The sequence below is a fragment of the Cheilinus undulatus genome, linkage group 11 (assembly GCF_018320785.1).
Source record: "Cheilinus undulatus linkage group 11, ASM1832078v1, whole genome shotgun sequence".
Taxonomy (NCBI): domain Eukaryota; kingdom Metazoa; phylum Chordata; class Actinopteri; order Labriformes; family Labridae; genus Cheilinus; species Cheilinus undulatus.
In genome coordinates this window covers 47,809,522-47,828,973 of record NC_054875.1, presented here as the reverse complement: position 1 = coordinate 47,828,973, position 19,452 = coordinate 47,809,522, and the positions used below count along the sequence as shown (strand labels likewise).

The 19,452-nt window shown below is 39.9% G+C and overlaps 1 protein-coding gene across 1 annotated transcript; it reads left to right on the top strand.

Annotated features, from left to right (window-relative positions):
* The first annotated feature begins 1,679 nt into the window (after positions 1–1,679).
* On the top strand, positions 1,680–16,071 carry snx21 (sorting nexin family member 21). The gene is made up of 6 exons (XM_041799752.1): positions 1,680–1,807; positions 6,654–6,982; positions 7,480–7,676; positions 8,178–8,319; positions 8,997–9,162; positions 11,133–16,071. Exons 2-6 carry the CDS (start codon positions 6,685–6,687, stop codon positions 11,617–11,619), a joined length of 1,290 nt encoding a protein of 429 aa, XP_041655686.1. The 5' UTR covers positions 1,680–1,807; positions 6,654–6,684; the 3' UTR covers positions 11,620–16,071.
* Positions 16,072–19,452: the final 3,381 nt, after the last annotated feature.

The window sequence follows — 19,452 nt, the reverse complement described above, 5'->3', positions numbered from 1 at the left end:
AATGGTAGAATGGAATGAAAGGGTAGAATAGAATGGAATGGAAAGTAGAATGGAATGGAATGGTAGAATGGAATGGAATGGTGGAATTGAATGGTAGAATAGAAGGGAATGACAGTATAATGGAATGGATTGGTGGAATGGAATGGAATGGTAGAATGAAATAGAATGGTAGAATGGAATGAAAGGGTAGAATAGAATGGAATGGAAAGTATTATGGAATGGTAGAATGGAATGGAATGGTAGAATGGAATGGAATGGTAGAATAGAATGGAATGTTAGAATGGAATGAAATGGTAGAATAGAATGGAATGGAAAGTAGGATGGAAGGGTGGAATGGAATGGTAGAATAGAATGGAATGAAATGGTAGAATAGAATGTAATGGAAGTATAATGGAATGGAATGGAAAGTATAATGGAATTGAATGGTGGAATGGAATGTAGAATAGAATGGAATGAAAAGTACAATGGAATAGAATGGTAGAATAGAATGGAATGGAAAGTATAATGGAATGGAATGGTATAATAGAATGGAATGGTAGAACAGAATGGAAAGTATGATGGAATGGAATGGTAGAATGGAATGGAACATATAATGGAATTGAATGGTGGAATGGAATGGTAGAATAGAAGGGAATGGTAGAATGGAATGGAAATTATAATGAAATGATGGAATGGAATGGTAGAATAGAATCAGCCCCTGTGGCTCGGCCTAAGCTTTTGTCCTTAATGGCATTTTTTCCCCCTTACATTACTTTTACTTTTATACTTTAAGTCGTTTTGAAACCAGTACTTTTACACTTTTATCTGAGTAAAAAGCTTGAGTTGATACTTCAGCTTCTACCAAAGTCTTCTCAAACTCTCGTAACTACACTTCTACCTGAGTAATGAATGTGAATACTTTTGACACCTCTAGTTCTTAATATAACCTCCTTTATACAGAGCAACATGAAAACACTCATTTTAACATATGAAAAATATTTATTTTATGGGACTTGTGCAATGCTAACGTGTCGGCCTACAAAAATATGCCACCCTGCAGCTCTCCCAACTACAGGGGGAGTGAGGGAATGGCTAAGAGGGCCCACAGTCTCTCAAGTGGTATTAAATTACAAATTTTTCTTTACTTAAAGCTGCTTAGAATAGCGCATAAAACTGCCTGCAGCATGTGTTTTGAGATTTTGTCTTTAATTTTAGCTTACACATATTGTTACTGTCTGTGTCACTGTGTTTTATCTTTATTATGTACAGACTGCTCCAAACCAATTACCCTTTGAGGGATTAATAAAGTTGTTGAATTGCAAAACTGGGCTAAGACCCGGATATTTAACATTTCTGGCTCTGCCCCTGCTCCTTTCACTCTTTTAATTAAATTGATTTGAATAGCCTTATCATTAAAAGTTAAATATATAAGATTTACTTACTTTATTAGCCCACATATGTGTGTTTTTAACATTGAAAGAAGATGAGGGTATTTCAGATTATCTCTAAATTATGAGGGAAAATGTGAAAAGTGTTTCTGCTGTCCCCGGTCTCCCCTGCCATAAAGCCCCGTTTCACCACCGTTTTCCTCACCAACACTGCCCCCTACTGTACTTTAAAGATGCCTACATTACCTTTTATGGTAGTGTCCGCTGTCCACAGGCCCCGCCCTCCTCCCAGGGCTGTGCTGGGGATAGTTTGAGGAATCAGGATCCAGCTCAGAGGACCTTCATACAGTAACGGGACAGTCCGTCCTGGGGCTTTAAACTTTACTTTAACCCGCTGATATGGACTAACGGGAGCGGAGGACGTCACTCTAAAGCCCGGGGTGAGTTACTGAACCCTCACGGTGTTGAATAAATCAGTTGGCGGCAGCAGGACAGTGTCAACAAAGTTGTTAGCCTGTTTGCTAACTTTGCAGTGATGGGGGAGCTAACGGGATTAGCCGTTAGCACCACTGCCCCTTCATTCAGTCACAGAAACAGAAGAGTGTCCTCTTAAATGATTTTATCCGTAGTTTTACCGCTTCCATGTAAGATAAAAAGAAGGTTTAAATATAGCTTTAAACACTGACAAAGATGTCCAAACCTGTGTGCTAACGGCACAAAGACGATTAAAACAACTTCGGCAGTTTAAACCTGGTTGAAACATTAAAATGTTTGCTTGTTGAGTAACTCTGATACAGTCTGAACTAAGAGCTGTTTGTTCCTGTCTGAAATATGTCTATGTCAGAGTCATACTGTGTCGTTTTTTGTAGATATTTTGTTATTAAGGAGCTCACCTGCTGATATTCACACACTCAGCATGCTACATTTAAATACACCAGGTACACTCCCACTCAGTCTCCTTCCATGTATCGTTTTGGGTTATTTTATGAGGTTGTTGAAATTTTGATTCCACATTTTAATGATTACTTTTCCAAAATGTATATTATTGGAAAGTGAAATGCAATTTTTTTAATGTCAAAATTAAAACTGATTCATACAAAGTAATGCAAAATAAATTAAAATCTGTAATGTAAAATAAGTGACAGCATAAATATTCACCACCTTTAAAGATGCTGACCTAATTCAACAGAGGTCCATACAATGTTGCTAGTAGTCTCAGTGATTGTAGTATAAAGACACTTGTGTCTGGAAGGTCCAGTCACTGGTTAATCAGTATTCCTGGCTACCATTACACCAAGAAGACAAAAGAACACCCCAAGCAACTCAGAGAAAAGATTATTGCAAAGTATAAGTTAGGGGATGCATAGAAAAACATTTCTGAAGCTCTGAACATCCCCAGAGTTCAGTTAAATCCATCATGAAGAAATGAAGGAATATGTCACATGTGTAAATCTGCCTAGATCAGACCGTCCTCACAGACTGAGTGAGCGTGCAAGAAGGAGACTAGTGAGAGAGGACACCAAGAAACCTGTGACTACTCTGAAGGAGTTCCAAGCTTCAGCAGCTGAGATGGGAGAGACTCTGCAGACAACAGCTGTTGGCCGGGTTCTTCACCAGTCAGAGCTTTATGGGAGAGTGGCAAAGAGAAAGACACTGTTGAAGAAAACTCAGATTCATTCTGGACTAGAGTTCACCAAAAGGCATGTGGGAGACTCCACGGTCAAGAGGGAGAAAGTTATTTAGCCTGATGAGACCAAACACTGACGTAACCACAAACACACCATCCCCACTGTGGTGGTGGCAGCATCATGCTGTGGGGATGCTTCTCAGCAGCCAGCCCTGGAAGGCTTGTAAAGGCAGAGGGTAAAACGAATAAAGCAAAATAATAGGAAAATCCTGGAGGGCAACCTTTTTTAGTCTGACAGAGAACTATGGCATTATTTTCCATTGAGACAATGACCCGAGGCATACAGAGAAAGCTACAGAAATGGTTTAGAGACAACAAGGGGAATGTTCCAGAGTGGCTGAGTCAAAGCTTAGACCTCAATCCAAGAGAAAATTAGTGGCTAGACTTGAAAAGGACTGTTTACGCCTGATCCCCTGTGCTGAGCTTGAGCAGTTTAGCAAAGAAGAAGATAACTCTACTAAATACTGACTAGAAGGGAGTGAGTACTGATGCACTTATTTTACGTTACATTTTTTATTTATTTAATTGACATTACTTTGTAGTAATCTGTTTTCATGGTGACATGAAAGAGGGTTTTTGTAATTTTTTTTCCAAAAATCAAATTATACATCAATCAACGGGTGAAACATCCAAGGGGGTGAAAACTTTTTTAAAACTGTATAGCTCCCTACAGCTCATAGCGCTGCACAATAAATCAAATCACAACTGCCAAAGAGAGGGTGAGCCAATCAGAGCTCAGAGAGGAGCGGGGAAGTAGACAGTCTGGTTGTTTTTTTATGTTTGGGGCTTTATTCAAAATGTTTAAAACTCACAGTGGGCCTTCCTAGTGTGTAGGCAACCCCATATACCTGAGGGTACAGCCAGCGGTACCGTTGATATATTTAAGGCCAAATAAATGATTCTTACCGCTGATATGTATGACTGATATATGCTGTAAATATCAGCAAATATGTTAATATCTGCCAATACTGATATCCTGCCAATAATATCATGCATTCATACTTATTTCTCCTTATTAAACAGGCTTAACAGCCGTGTTGTTGGCTGAGAGAATTCTAAGAGCTTGAAATAAGTGTCAAAAATTAAACTTCAGTTCTGATAACACACCTCAAAGTTCAAGGAGTGGTGATGAACAAGGACACAAAGTATGCCTGATATATCTGCTGTAAATGTCAGCAGGAATGTGCATATCTATCTGCTGATTACGATGTGTATTCCTGGCTTTTTTATACACATAACAAAGTGTTTTGTCTCACTCTTTTGGCATTAATCTTACAGAGTATGAGCTGTGTCCCTCCCTTAACCTTATGCTGGTTTGTTTAGCTATGAGGAAGTTCTTCTGAGTTTACCGTTATATCTCAGAGTTGGAGGGAAGAGAAACTTTGCTGACAACTTTCAGCTAAAACGGAAACACTCAAAGTGTTAGAAAATGTGTAATCTCTACAGAAAGATCCTGCTGAAGCTCTTCAGGCTGCCTGCTTCCTGTGCGTCTTGTTTTCCTGGCTGCTGGCTGACTTAGCATCTCGCTGCATTATTCATGTGTGACATGATTTCCATTGAGATGGGCCGCCAGCTCCGTAACCGAGCCAGCTCAGCTCTCAGCCATCTCTGCCGGCTCTGTTTCCGATGTGGATCTGTGTGTCTGCAGGCCTGAAATGTGACCTACTAGTTTTTTCACTGACCTCGATTGTGGAAGTGATGATGGATCATGGATCTTTAATGTGGCTGTGCACATAAAGCTAAATGTTACTTAACCACATCCTCTAATTATTTTTCTGTAATTACACATCAGCATACATTTATGATTCTTCTTGGAAATAAACTCTTGGAACTAGCAGTTTACAATAGATTATGGCTGCAGCTAGGGCTGGGCAATGCTGTGCAGTCAGTGCACAGAGTGGTTAAACGGAGGCGTGTCCTCAGTATAAACTAGCCACTGGGGAGAAAACTCCTGCACAGTTCCTAAATTACACACAAACAGCAGAATTGTCATGAACATTCACCTCTAAAAGAGGTATGAGACGTTTATCTGCATGTTATTTTTCATGTTTTATATAAGTACAGTGTTTCTCCTATGTGCATCCAGCAGCGGTGGTGCGCCGCACATGGAGCTCAGCAAGACTTTAAAAAAAGTTGTCATTTTCCTCGTTCACACAGCGCTGAACTGAACGGACAGGACGTAGCCATAGAGTCCTGCGTCGGACAGCGAACATCCTACCTGACCATTCCTGCTGATTTCCTGACCGTTAACACCTGCCTGTGCAGTGTGTGTCATCTCTCCCTCCCACCTGTACGTGCAACATGCATGTCCAATTCCTCCTACAGTCTGACCTGACACTAAAACACGTAATGACAGAAGTTGCGTTTGTTTTAAGAAATTATAATATTGTATTCACTTAAGCACTGTCCTTGACAAATACGTTGTTTTACTGTTCTAATCAAAGTTTTCTCACTGAATGAAGCATGGAAGAAAACACTCACATCCTCGTCAGGCATCACGCTCCAAAAACATCAGCTACAGCTAACAGCCTGGACTAATTAAACCCTGGTTATATTAATAAGAGTAATGTCAGGATCAGATTTACAGACTTCATGTACACATTCTTTGTTTTTTAAGCTGTAGGTGGAATTATTTTCTTGATCGTTGTTCGCGAGTGCCAAAAAGCGTAGCATAGTTTGGTCAACTCCTACAGAGAGTTCGTTTTCACTCTATTTGCCCCTTTCTGTCCCTGTCTTTGTCTGTAAATAAAACACTTTATGAAAAGAGGCCGATTTCTATGGATAACAAGGATTTCCCCTCAAATAACAGAATGTTGGTTCAGTATCTCTGTGGCAGTCTCTTCCTGTGCGTCATGAGGTGCATCAGAGCAGTAGTCACATTTATGGAATTATGCTGTGCCTTGTTTACGAAGTTAAACAGTTTTAGTGCAAATAAAAATTAAATTCAGACCTGATCACAACTCAGCCCTCTAACTAGGTTCTTTTAGTGGATCTAACAGGATAATTCTCCTTAAAAACTGCTGCAGGTGTTCTTGAAATATGTCTGTAATTAATTATTTCCTCATGTGTTTATAACCCTACGTTTCTGACACTGTGCTGATATGATTTGTAAATCCTGTGTGGTGGATAAGTTTATCAGTCAGAGGTGGAGCCATGGGGGGGCTTGTGGGGTCTATGCCCCTTATGTTTTCTCAAAAGCCCTGAATCTTTAACTTTGGTAAAAGTACATTATCTCTGATTATTGATGAATGTAAAAAGAAATATCATGTATTTTGATAAATACAGTGACCCTGCTGATCACAACATGGAAATTTCATTCAAACTGAAAAAAAAACCCACACAACTCTGTTGTTTTTTTACTTTGAAAATCTTAAAAGCTCATGCTACAGAATAAATAAAAACCTTACTATTAATATTTCTGCATTTTTTAAGAAAAAATTATGCATCTTTAATGACACATTTGGTGGGTGGGGGGGGGCACACGGCGCTTCACCTCCGCTGCTACAACTCCATCCTAGGGGAAACACTGAAGTATGTAAATAAGGTTGACATATTTCCAGGTGAAATAATACAACCCTCTTCCTCTGTTGTTTCTCTAGCCCCTCCCCTCTGCGGAGGCCTGCTGGCACCATGGCATCCCGGCTGCTGGACCGTCTCAAGCGCTCGCTGTTCAAAGATGGTCAGGGGGCGGGACCAGAGCAGGAAGCAGGAGTTGCACAGGAAGAGGAGGAGGAGGAATCAAGAGAGGACCGCTGGGAAGCGGAGCTAGAGGAGGAGGAAGAGTGCGTGACGGACCGCCTCGGAGGGACGCTCTGCTTCGACAGTGGAGGAGTTGGAGCGGAGGATGGAGGCGAGGGAGAAGGATCTGGGCTCGACAGCGACTCAGACTTCATGGGAGAGTCGATGGAGGAGGGGCTTAGCAGCACAGGTGGGCAGGTGTTTTGTTTATCCATATAATCTAATCCGTCCTTCCTGTATTTTGCTGCTTTGGGGTGACAGAGGGGGAGTAGGCCTGGGCAATTTGGCCTGAAATTTATATCATGGTATTTTTCTTGCCCTTGTCAGTTTTACAGAATTAAAAGAGATGATATTTAAAGGCATACCCAGGTGCTACAGTTGTCTTTCCCCTGAACCAAACCTGTGATGACACACTGAACTGAAGTCCCTCTGTGTTCACTTCTTTGTAGCTGCTTCTTTAGTTTTAAGTTCCATTTCTCTCCCGCTAAGGTGTTTTAATCAGCTACTGACAGCACCATATTTCCTGATGTTGGCCTTCACAATAAAAGCACTGGAACTAAATACCAACAACAGACTTTTATTGTGAAGAACTTTATGGGAATGTCTCACTGCAAGAAAAAAAGCTCTTTCAAAATTTGGATGAATCTGCACTAAACGTTGACTTTTCTCTCACTGGTTTGGTTACAGATGCCAGTCCAGTGGGCGTGTCCCCAGTTGCCCCCTCCCCTTCCTCCCTGCTGACTCGGCAGCTGCAGGAGAGCTGGAGGAGCCTGCGTGGACTCGGAGGAGGAAGCACTTCACCAGGCGGGAGGAAGATGACGGACAGTTTGATGTTTGAGGTGACGGACGCCAGCGTGGTGCAGGACGGCTCGTCCAAATACGTGGTGAGGTCCGATTCGTCGTCCAGCACATGCCACAGAAGTATTTAGAGGAAACATGTTTCAGCCTGGAGATGCTCCAGCTCAATCAAGAGTAGTGAAATAATCATAGTGACATACAGAACACACAACGAAGTGGCAGAGATTTTTTCAAGCTGACATCCAAAGGGGTTTCAGTTTATTCTGATTTACATTGACGATATGCTTTTGGTGCTTTCCATTCACTTTGCACATTCAATGTCAGAGTTGGGAACCACATTGCACCTCAGTTGACCATGTTTCATTATCAACAACTCAGTAACTCAGGGTCTGGAAGTTCTTCCAGGGTTTTGGTGATGGATACAAGCACTGAAGTCAGCATACTCCATGGATATTTTTGACTAGAATCAGCTGATAATGATCAGTTGCCGATCGATGAAAGCATCCTTAAGCATGATCACATTTAAAAACAGTAAAGCTTCAAACAGAGGCGGTTGTTTTTCCCTTTCTTACTGTCTGTTTCTGCAGCTGTACACCGTCCATGTAATCCAGTCCGGCGGCAGTGATAAGACTCCTGCCATCATTACTCGCAGATATTCGGACTTCCAGCGGCTCCACGCCACACTGCGCCGTAACCATGGAGACCAGATGGAGCGTGTCTGCTTCCCACGTAAGTAAAGGTTATTTTAAGTATTTTAACATGCAGCCATTCAGGATTTTTTTTTTTTCAATAAAAGATTAAGTAAGAATTTAAGCCGCTGTAGTGATCAGTTCAAACACTGATTATAAAATAGGAAGGTTTCATCTAAAAGTAGTTTTGTCCTCAGGCCTGATGTCACACTAGGGCTGGGTGTTCCCACAGCTTCACGATGAAGTCATAGAATGTAGAAAATAATGGATGAAGTCTGAGTGACACCAGCTGACTGGGGGCTTTTATAGCCAATCCTCAGCAGCCACCATATTAGAAACATCTCAAACTCACTTTAGATAAACTGTCAGGATTTACATCATCATTAAGGTTGAATTTGACCAAGTTTCCCCTAATGGGCGATCCGTAAAGGTTTATTTTATCTTATCTTAAATTTGTAAGTAATTTTAATAAAAAACTAAAGTTATATTCATTTTGGTCATAGGTTTTAAAATACCCTTTTTAAGCCCTTTTCATGCACCTTTGCGGGAGACTAAACATAAATGAATATTTTGACACTGGATAGTCACTACAGGGATGTGTCGTGATTCTGTAACATCTGCGTTGATGCACATGTTTGCATAGATTGTCATATTGATTTGCGGAGTGCTGACTCACTCGTGTTGAAACTGAACATCCTTATGTCCTGATGTCTGCAGGGAAAAAGCTGAGGAGTAACTTCACCGCAGAGACGATCGCCAAACGAAGCCGTGCGTTTGAACAGTATCTGTCTCACTTATGTTCCCTGACTGCCCTGCGGGGGGCGCTGTGCGTCAAACAGTTCTTCTACCAGACCGACCTGCAGACCGCCCAGCTGTTCATCAGGTAACACACACACAGACACACAACATAAGCATCAAACTTCTTTACTTTCTTGTTTTTTCAGAGAAGAACAATCCAAGAAAAGTTCACCTGCAGATACGCTTGTTTTTTAGATCAGGGGTTCTCAACTGGTGGACTGGTACCCAAAAGTGGGTCACGAATGTGTGCCTGGGAAAAAAATTGTGCCAAATTGTCTAAATTGTGCACATTTTTTATGAAGTTGTTTAGCTTTTTAAGCTCATCAGTCAATCACACCGTCGTTTAAATCTCACATCAGTGAGGTGACAAGAGTCGCCATTTTTAACCCCAGAACTATCACCAAGATTAGGATACTTATTTGAGATTACACACTAATAATGTCCTCCGAAAAATCTTGCTCTCCCAGTCGGTTGTTAACGTTCTCACTCTGTCTTTTATCTTTTCATTTGCTGACACACCCTAATGAAGTGTTTCTCAACTCTCTCTTCACCCGCTGGCAAATAAAATGCAGAACTGAAAGTATAATGAGTCTAATCCTCCAGATATTCAGTTAGGGTGAGGTTGAGATGAAATCATGAGGGTGGAGCTTTATAAACCCTGATGATCCCCGACCAGGCCTAACGCCCCCTGAAACAGCTGGTTAGTTTTTATTACACGAGTTTATCTGAAATCTAAAGTCATTCTAGTGCTTGTAATTTCTGCTGTGGGGGTTCTGGAGAGTGATCTCTTTATAGTTCGTCTGCAGAAAATGTTATGCCATTGTGAAGAACTCCAGATGAGGAGTGGCAGGAGGTCACACCTGCATAGAAAAGTGCTTTTAAAAAGCCCAAAAATTAACCTGTGGTAAAAGCCACCAGGGATCATAGCCAGTGGATGGAGACATTTTCTGATAACTGCAGTGTGCAGCGCCACCTAGAGCATTAACAGATGAACTTTCCTGCATTTACATGGATTTCTAACCACTGTCCTTCACTTCCTGTCTCCCATCTTTTGGGCCTCATCTGGATCACAGTCAGCCTGTTGCTGTGTTATCTCTGCCAATAATGTATTTCCTACTTTATGTGATTGAGAAGTTTGATTAGACTTCATTTGTATTGTCAAATAGATAGATAGATAGATAGATAGATAGATAGATAGATAGATAGATAAATCGATGATAGATAGAGAAGTTTATCTCTTGTTTCTGGTACGATATTTATCTTTGTTTTTTTTTTTAAATTAATTTTTTATATTTTGGTATTTTTGATACTTTGGTATTTATTTTTGTGTGTTACTTAGTGTACATTTTTATATTGTTGTTTTGGTAGTGATTGAGAAATTTATATTTTTTGGTGTTTTTTGACTTCTTTATATTTTTGTATATTTGATATAATGTTTTTTATCTTTCTAACTTTTTTTGTTTCTGATCATATGTTTTTTTTAATATTGATTATTTTTCTAATTTTAGTTATCAAATTTGGTGTATTTTGTTACTTATTTTTGATATTTTTATTTTCTTTTTAAACTTTATTTATTTTGGTGTTTTTTGGTATGAATTGTGTTTTTTTTAATTCACAAAATTTTGGTATTTATCTTTGGCGTTATTTGTATTCATTTGTGATATTTTGGTTGTTTTTGATATTAAGGTTTTTTTTATTATTGGTGTTTTTTAGTATTTATTTTGTATATTTTGGGTTTTTGGTATTTACTTTTAATATTTTTGTATTTTTGATACTTTGGTATTTATCTTGAGTGTTTTTTTATGTTTTTGCCATTTATTTTAGATATTTTGTGGTTTTTATACTATGGTATTTTTTCTGCTGTTTTTTTGGTAGTCATTCTTGTTTGTTTGTATTTTGGTGGTGTTTTTTGGGGGGGTATTATTTATTTTTTGGTGAGGTATTTTTTGGTAATATTTAAAAGATATTTAAAACACTTTTTTAAATACTGTGGTTTTTATCTGTTTTTTGTCTGTCTGGTCTGGGTTTTTTAAGTTGTTTTATTTTCTCTTTGAGGGTGGGACGTTACCAGGAGGCTTTGGGTCCGCTGCTTAACGCCAAAAGACTGCAACACAAACTGGGCTGGGCAAGTTACTATGACAACCAGGCTCAGACCCCGCCCCCTATTCCTTCTCCTTGGTTCTTCACATTGGTGGGGCTGTCATGTTGTTTCCAAGAGGTGGATCAGCTGGAGGAGGCAAGGGATCACTGCGACCTTGCCCTGCGCGTTCTAACCCCCGCTGACGATAAGCCCCTCCCTCTCAGCGACAAACCACATCCACTTAGTGAAGGGACACAGCTGCACACGGACAGGCCACACCCCCTGTTGCTGCCATTGTTACGGGCGGTGGTTCGGCTCTCGTGGCAGACGGGAAAGGACAAACGTCAGTGGGAGGAGCTCCTGCAGCAGATGGAGGAGCAGTGGGCGGGGCTTGACAATCAGCCAACAGTCAAGGAGTTTCTGGTCAAACACAACCTGGAAGAGGGCGAGGGGGAGGGCTAACATGCCGCATGTCAACGCACGCCATCACTGCAGAGTACAATCACTAAACTGGTCAAACACAGCCTGGTTGTTGTAGGGTTAGGGCGAGGGTTTAGGGCTAACAAGACCGACATAGTCTGGCTGTAGATGCTTCATCTAAGACGCCGTATATCTCAGAAAGGACATACACGTGAAATAGCAAAAGTAGCGTAGCTATGTTAACTTTAGCTAAAGCTTAAAAAGCTAAAGCAAACCTTTTTTGTGGTAATACTTCTAAAACAAGTTTATCCATAGTTGAATCCTGGATTAGACCTCTGACCTTTTCCGTATTATTTATTTAAAATGTTGCTTCGTCTGTAATATTTGCAACGTGGTTAATCCACGGATTTAACTGCCAGACTTCAAGAAAAAATCCGAAATTTTAAAAATGCTGTACCAGCAAATTACGGCAGATCCTTTCTGAGATAAATGCCATCTTAGATAAACAATCTGTAGCCAGACTCTTCTCGACATAACACATGCACGCCATCACTGCACAGTGCAATCACTAAACATGACAGCCAGAGGAAAATCAAAAAACATGATTTTAAGATAAAAATGGTTAAACTACTGCTACTTTGAGGTAACTTTAGTAAATCCAGGAAAAGTCAGAACATTTACAAAGAAAAACAAGAACCTCTTAACTCTCCTTATGAAAATATTTAACCTAAAACCAGGGATGAACCAAATTGGAAGGGAGTGATATTGGATATCTTTTCTTTCTGCAGGATGTACTGCTAACTGAAAAATACTTACCCTTAGGGAAATGTTTTTCAGTTTTTATCACCCACGCATCATGATTTATTTATTCAGTCAATGTTAAAACCTTAAAACAGGGGATGCACCACGAAGCGAGCTCAACATAACCAGGCTTTCTTTGGGTTAGCAAGCTTGACAAACCCTGTTTCTGTTTATCAACACTCTGCCTCACTGCTTGGCACAATGGTCTGTGCCCAAGCAGTTCCTTCAGTTTGGCTGAGAACAGGCAGCTTACAAGACAAACTCCCTCATTCAGTTGACTTTTCTATAAAGTAGGTCAGTTTAACGTGTTTCCAACAGATATTACAGGGTTTGTTTGTATGCTGCTTTGTCCAGCTGGTCCGCCACTTTTTGGAAAAGGTCACTATTACTCGTCTACCTCTTGTCCATGTACTTTCTTATCTTTAACTCTTTCAGCTGTCCCAACTTAAACGAGGCCCCGCATCTGTCTAGAAACGTGGTTTTTGGTCCAGCACCTGCCATTGATACTTTCATCTTGTTCTCTCTCCAGTACTCCCTGATCTGCCGCCTTCCTGATTTTATGCTGCAGGTGTATACAGTCCAACTGCCAGGTCAAAGCACAGCAGTGTTAACTCTGTCAGATATTTTAAATCTAGTCTTAAGCTCTAATCGCACAGTATTAGTTTTACCAAGGGACCTCAACCATGTCTGTTTGCAGAGTAAAAATTCTAGATCAGATCACCATTTGTGTAGCTTGCACACCCTCCAGCTGACTGTCCAGATGAGCAGAGTTTTCAGCGTGCAGTGTCTTTAATGTGGTTGCAGTTTGCCAAAAATCAGGTAAATTTAACCATCTTGTTGCCTGCTTGGGAATGAAGCTAAAAGACTGCAACAGGACGTCTAAACCTGGTAGAATAATACGCTTAGTTTAACATGATGTAAAGCCGCAGAACAAAAGCACTCAACACATAAGCCCCTGACTGCAACCTACTAGCAACTTTTTTCGCTTTTTTAAAAAATATAATTTTATTAAGTGATGCAAAACAAGACAGGTGAATGATACAAATACTCCTAACCCTCCCTGCAACTCTAACTGCACAACATTTAGTTTGATAACTGTTATCACACTTCTCTGTTGGAACAGCTGATGAGGAGGATAAGCATTGGATTTATCAGCCGCTGACGGGATGCCCTCGGTAAGAGCCCTGGGACGTCTTCTTAGGCGCAGAGGCAGCCATTCTTCACGATGTGTAAAGAACAAAGACTACTTTATTAGAGGCTGTTAGCAAAAGATTAAAATAGCGCAGAACTGATTTGTATACACTCCCCAGTTGTGCAGCAGACGACTGCTCCTCAAATCCTGAATGAAAACAGGTTTAGCTGCAACACGGCAGAGATGCTGATCTTTGTAGAGAAAAACATGCGTCTAACCAAGAAGTAGACTCTAAGGTAGGTATTTCTATGGTTGATTTTACCCCCTCTAAAGTGATGATACTGTTTCCTCATTTATCACCGACAGTGTAGAAGTATCATGGATGTTTAATGTCCAACAGTCCAGCACTAACAGTTCAGCTTCCTTGTTGAACACTAAACTTACATACATTATCGTATTTTCCCCCGCTTTAGATTTTTGACAGAACTAGTTCAAATTGATCAGTAATTTAACAGACATGATGCTGAAATGTTAATGAATGACTGAACAGTTCCTTTTTGCCGCTGTATCTTTGCTAGACTTTAGTGTTTACTTCGTGGTGCAACCCTTCCACCCCCTCATAGGTCACACAGGTACATGAGCCCCTGGTAGAGAGGCCCGGAAACCCCTGACACACCAGGTGTGACCAACACACCTTTCTAAAGGACATTCTACTTCTCATAAAACATCTTTTTGCTATTTTTTTTAACAGATTTAAAATGTTTTCTCTCTTAACTGCAGTCTTCCTCCCTGCATTCGCTTCTTTCTTGGTGCATCACTGCCCCCTGTAGGTCAGTGGATGAAAAAGAGATAATCTGCAGAACATATAGGAATCAAACCATAAAATTAAAACTTCAGTTACAAAACTTAAGCTGCAATAACTAACCAGTAAGATAATCTTAAATTTGCAATCAATAACAAAGTAAAGAATGGAACTAAAGCATGATGCATCAAATAAATAAGCATTTATTAACCTCATTGAATAAGCATTAATCCAGGATTTTCAGCCAAACATTATAATCTGTTTGTGAATACAGCCACGATTGTTTCCTGGATGTCTTGATTACTGAAGGTTTTGAGGGATTTTACTGCACTTTTGAAATCATAAATGAGCATTTTAGATGTTTTTTTCTCACCTCCTGTGGGTGTTTTTCTGTTTCCAAAAGGCATAGAATCACAGAAGCACTAATGAAACTTTAGTCCTCCCACACATCAGCCGACTCTTTCACTCACCATCAGGAGGTCCACATGTTCAAGGGAAAAACTCTGCTGCTTTTTCAGTGCCGATTGTGTCTTTCTAAGTGGATTTGGTTACTATAGTGACATGTGGTTTTAGCGGGTTTAATGAGCTGGAGTGGATGACTGGATGAGGGATAAAAATAAATGTGAGGACATGATTTACATCAGCAGGACAAATGTTGAAAAGGTTTTAACTCCTGGAGTAAAACATGTGACCAATAAGGGATGAGAGAAAGTCATTAGCACAGTAATGGCTAAAAACAGAGAAAAATGATGGAGTTGTGATCTTAAATAAGAGAGAGTGTTAATGTTAGAGAAGATGCACATGTACAGATTTATAATACAGCAGGTTTATGAGAAAAAAAGCATTTAAAGATGGAAACTTGTTCAGATTCTACAAAAACATGACAGCTGAAATCACTCGTGAATCAAACATTATGCAAATTTAAAAAGTAATGTATTAGACCCTGTTTATACCTCACATTAGCACCTGTTTTGGGCATTCAGGTATCAAGTGGTAGTCCTTTATGCTTTGTGTGGACACACCTCAGTGAAAACTCAATCTGATAGCTCAGACTGCACATCAATGTGGTCTGGGATGTTTTCATCTGGTTGGATTGGTTGTGTAGATACACGCATCAAAGACTGCCCTGCTGACAAAAACCATGCCTTTATTGATGCCCTTCTAGCCTTGCTCAAAGTTCAGGGATATAGATTACAATAGGAGCTGGTCTTTCTGCTCCCAAATGGCTCTTCATTTGGTACTTTGAAACTTTGGATCTTTAAAACATCAACAAACATTGGAAAAAGGAAACCATCTCTCAAACAAGGGCCAGCCCGTAGAATTGGCTCATCCAAAAATGACGTACCACAAGTTCCTCGTAACTTGTGGAACTAGCGGAGCGAGGGTTCCACACCTACTTTTCCAGAAGTTGCAAACTATAGCATAGTATTTAGCAAAAATAAAGGGGATATGTCCTAAACATTCCCAACTTCACAAACATTCCATCCTCTGCCTTTGATTATGTCATCCTTAAGAGCCTGAAGTAGTTTTTATAAGGATGCTTTCATCCTTTTAAGTCTCTGATAGGCCTTAGAAAGATGATGTCATCCTTTGAAGTCTTTGACAGGCCTTAGAAAAAGGACGTCATCTTTTGAAGTCTTTGACAGGCCTTAGAAAGATGATGTCATCCTTTGAAGTTTGATAGTTTTAAGAAAGATGATGTCATCCTTTGAAGTCTTTGACAGGCCTTGAAAGATGATGTCATCCTTTGAAGTCTTAGACAGGCCTTAGAAAAATGATGTCATCCTTTGAAGTCTTTGACAGGCCTTGAAAAATGATGTCATCCTTTGAAGTCTGATAGTTTTAAGAAAGATGATGTCATCCTTTGAAGTCTTTGACAGGCCTTGAAAGATGATGTCATCATTTGAAGTCTTTGACAGGCCTTAGAAAGATGATGTCATCCTTTGAAGTCTCTGATAGGCCTTAAAAAATGATGTCATCCTTTGAAGTCTTTGACAGGCCTTAGAAAGATGATGTCATCATTTGAAGTCTGATAGTTTTAAGAAAGATGATGTCAGCTTTTGAAGTCTTTGACAGGCCTTAGAAAGATGATGTCATCCTTTAAATATTTTAAAACATTCCATCCTTGCCTTTAGCCACAGACCAGACTAGGCCCCCAAGTGTCATATCAATCTAGTCAGAACACCAAGAAAAGCTTGGGGAGAAAAGCTGTTAAAGAGGTACTGCTAGCCTCTCAGCTAATGGCGAAGTAACCCTCTCATTTGTTTAACATGGTTCCTACCACAACTAGATGTACTTTCAGGGCATTTCTCTGACTGTGTGAGACAACAGTGCTACCCAGATGACCAATGACAGGGCTGGAGGTCTGTGTCGTCTCAACAGGTAGTTACATAGTTGGGCACACAGACCTCCAGAGAGTGCTATGGTGTAGATTTGATGCTGAAGTATGAATCTGCCTTGAAGAGCTGGTTGTGCAAAGCTGCCACCTGCTGGTGGAAAATGACAGAAATGAGACAGGTTTTTATTTGCCTAAGTTTTGGGTGCATGAGTTCAGATCCTCTCTGGAGACGTGTTTGTAATGCCAAGTGTGAACGCACGTACTGAAGAGCAGCCAGCTTGATGTCTGATTACCCAGCATGGATGTTAATGTCAGGTGTAAACAGGGTCATGGAAATCTACTGTACAGCCTTATTGTTGCCTTTTTCCCAGCAGCCCCCTCTCTCTCTCAGCAGCCTGATGCTTCTCTGATGGAGGCATATTTTTAGAATATTCTGTTTACAATGTATATTACTTTTTAATCTTTTTCTCTTCGTAGCTCTTCATACCTGCAGGCCTTAAAGCACTATCATGTCTCATAAAGATAACAACAATGTGATCGTTTGGATTCTCCCTTCAAAAAAAAACTGAATTTTCATGTTTTATCTTGTAAATGTAGAGAACATGTAGAGTATTTTATTTTAAATGTGCACTTAACATGAAATCATAAAAATGATCAGTCAAAGAGCATATATCAGTCATGCAAAGGCATATGTTCTGCATATTTCAGTGGATTTCTGCACAGGTAGAGTTCAAATATTATTTAAGAATGTCTGCTGTGCTAGCAGAAACCATGGAGCCAGTGTTTCTTAAAAAAGGGAATACATTTTGGCATTAAAATCTGTGTGAATGCATCATAAATTCAAACAAACTGCCTGTATGAGTGTACGGCCAGCTACACATGAGACGCTTTTAAAACGTGGAGACCGAAAACACGAGGACAGTTTGAGCTGATATATAAACCTAATCATCCAAGATGTCACAGCGGAGAGTCCACAGAATCACGTGATCGAAAGAAGAAAAACAAACATGGATGTCGGTTGAAATCTTATGCTGGCTGTCCTGGCATGACCCCTGATCTGGAATCATAACTATCAGACATGTTTGATATTTAAGATTCCAGATCACAGAGGCCCCAACTTGAGTAAAAGAATCATAGTTATGCCACAAACTTCAGAGTCACGCAGACCAATAATCGGTTGCATCAAGCCTCAATTCAACCCTTTTTGGGAGCGTGGTGTCGAGTCTGTGGTCAGCCTTAGCTTATCATAAAACTGATATATTGATGCTTTTAAAGATACTTTAAAATGAGGACCTTGCTCTTCTCTTCATGATTGAAAGTTCTGAAAAATGCTGAAGCTGAAAAACAGAAATGCAGCTAGTTCATGTGATGGAAACAAAAGAGAGCAACAAGTCCATCAAAACCTGCATGCAAACCCGACTGTACATGGTCTAAATCGGTCGTTTTCATCTGGTTTAGCATCAGGACCCATTTCATGACGAATCACAGCACAAATTTCTGCCAGTTTTCAATAATAACCAGATATATTTAATCAGAAATTTGGACTTGAGAAGGAACAAAAGATGTGACAGGAGACATATCCTTCAAAATAAAAGCACATCAAAGACTTTATGCCCCAACTGAAAATGACTTTGCAACCCATTTTTGGGTCCTGATCCACCAGCTGGGAACCAGGGTTCTCAAAGCTGCAATTGCAGGAAATGACCCTACATTGTTTACATTGGACTTGTATTTTTGCATCATGTTTTTGCAAATTGTCCTAAAATCGTCTCATGTGTCGCCAACCAGAAGAGAAACCCTGTAGGAGTATTTATTAGACATGTGGGACAGAAACGGGGTCAGACTTCAGTGAAATCCTTTATTGTAATGTTTATTCAGAGTTTTTTCCTCTCAGGCTTGTCAATCGACTACGGGCTGGTGGCTTGGCATTTCTCTGTAGCACTAAAACATGAAAGAATATTTTATTTTGTACTTTGATTTTAAAGAGCTGTGTTTTCTCGTTATGGTTTCACGTGTTTGCTGCATTTTCACTAAAAACAAACTGGTTTGAAACTCCTGGGATGTTACGGTGTGTTCTAGTGAAGCTACAGCCCGTCTCTGTTTAAAATGTTTTATGTCAGAACCGATTCTTAGAGCTCTGTACGAGTATATTTTCAAGTATATTCTATGAAATAAATGTTTTATAAATCCTGAATTTCTCTATATTTGCTTCTATTTGTTTGATCTTTTATGGAGCCATTTTACATTTTAGTTAAAGAAGATAAAAGAGCATTGAGAAATTTTGTCATCTGATAAAAACAATAGTAGTAGCTGGATTTAACCATGGGAACTGGGAGAAATCCGATTTTCGTGGTGTTTTTAGTCATACTTTTAAATTGAAAACATTTTCTGACCTAAAACCAGCGGTGCTGAAGAAGAGGATAGATTCTTAATTTCGGCTGCCAAGATTAATCACATTAATCGTGATTAATTAAGGCTCAAAATTAGTGCATTATTATTTTTTTAATCTCATCTATATTACCCCTTCAGCACACTTTGGTTAAGCCAGGGGTGTCCAAACTATGGCCCGGGGGCCAAATGGGCTTAGCCATTTTTGATTGGCCTGCAGCAAATTCTAGAGATAAGAAGAAATATGGCCCACATTAAAACATGAAGCTTTTTTCAGCACAAGGCAGTCGACTTTTACGCACCATGTGCCTTAGCAGTCGTTGATCCTGCTCTGTGGTCTTCCACTTCTTCCACTAGGTGAGTTGCTGTTGTTCCTAAACTCTTCCACTTTCTAATAATATCACTGACAGTAGA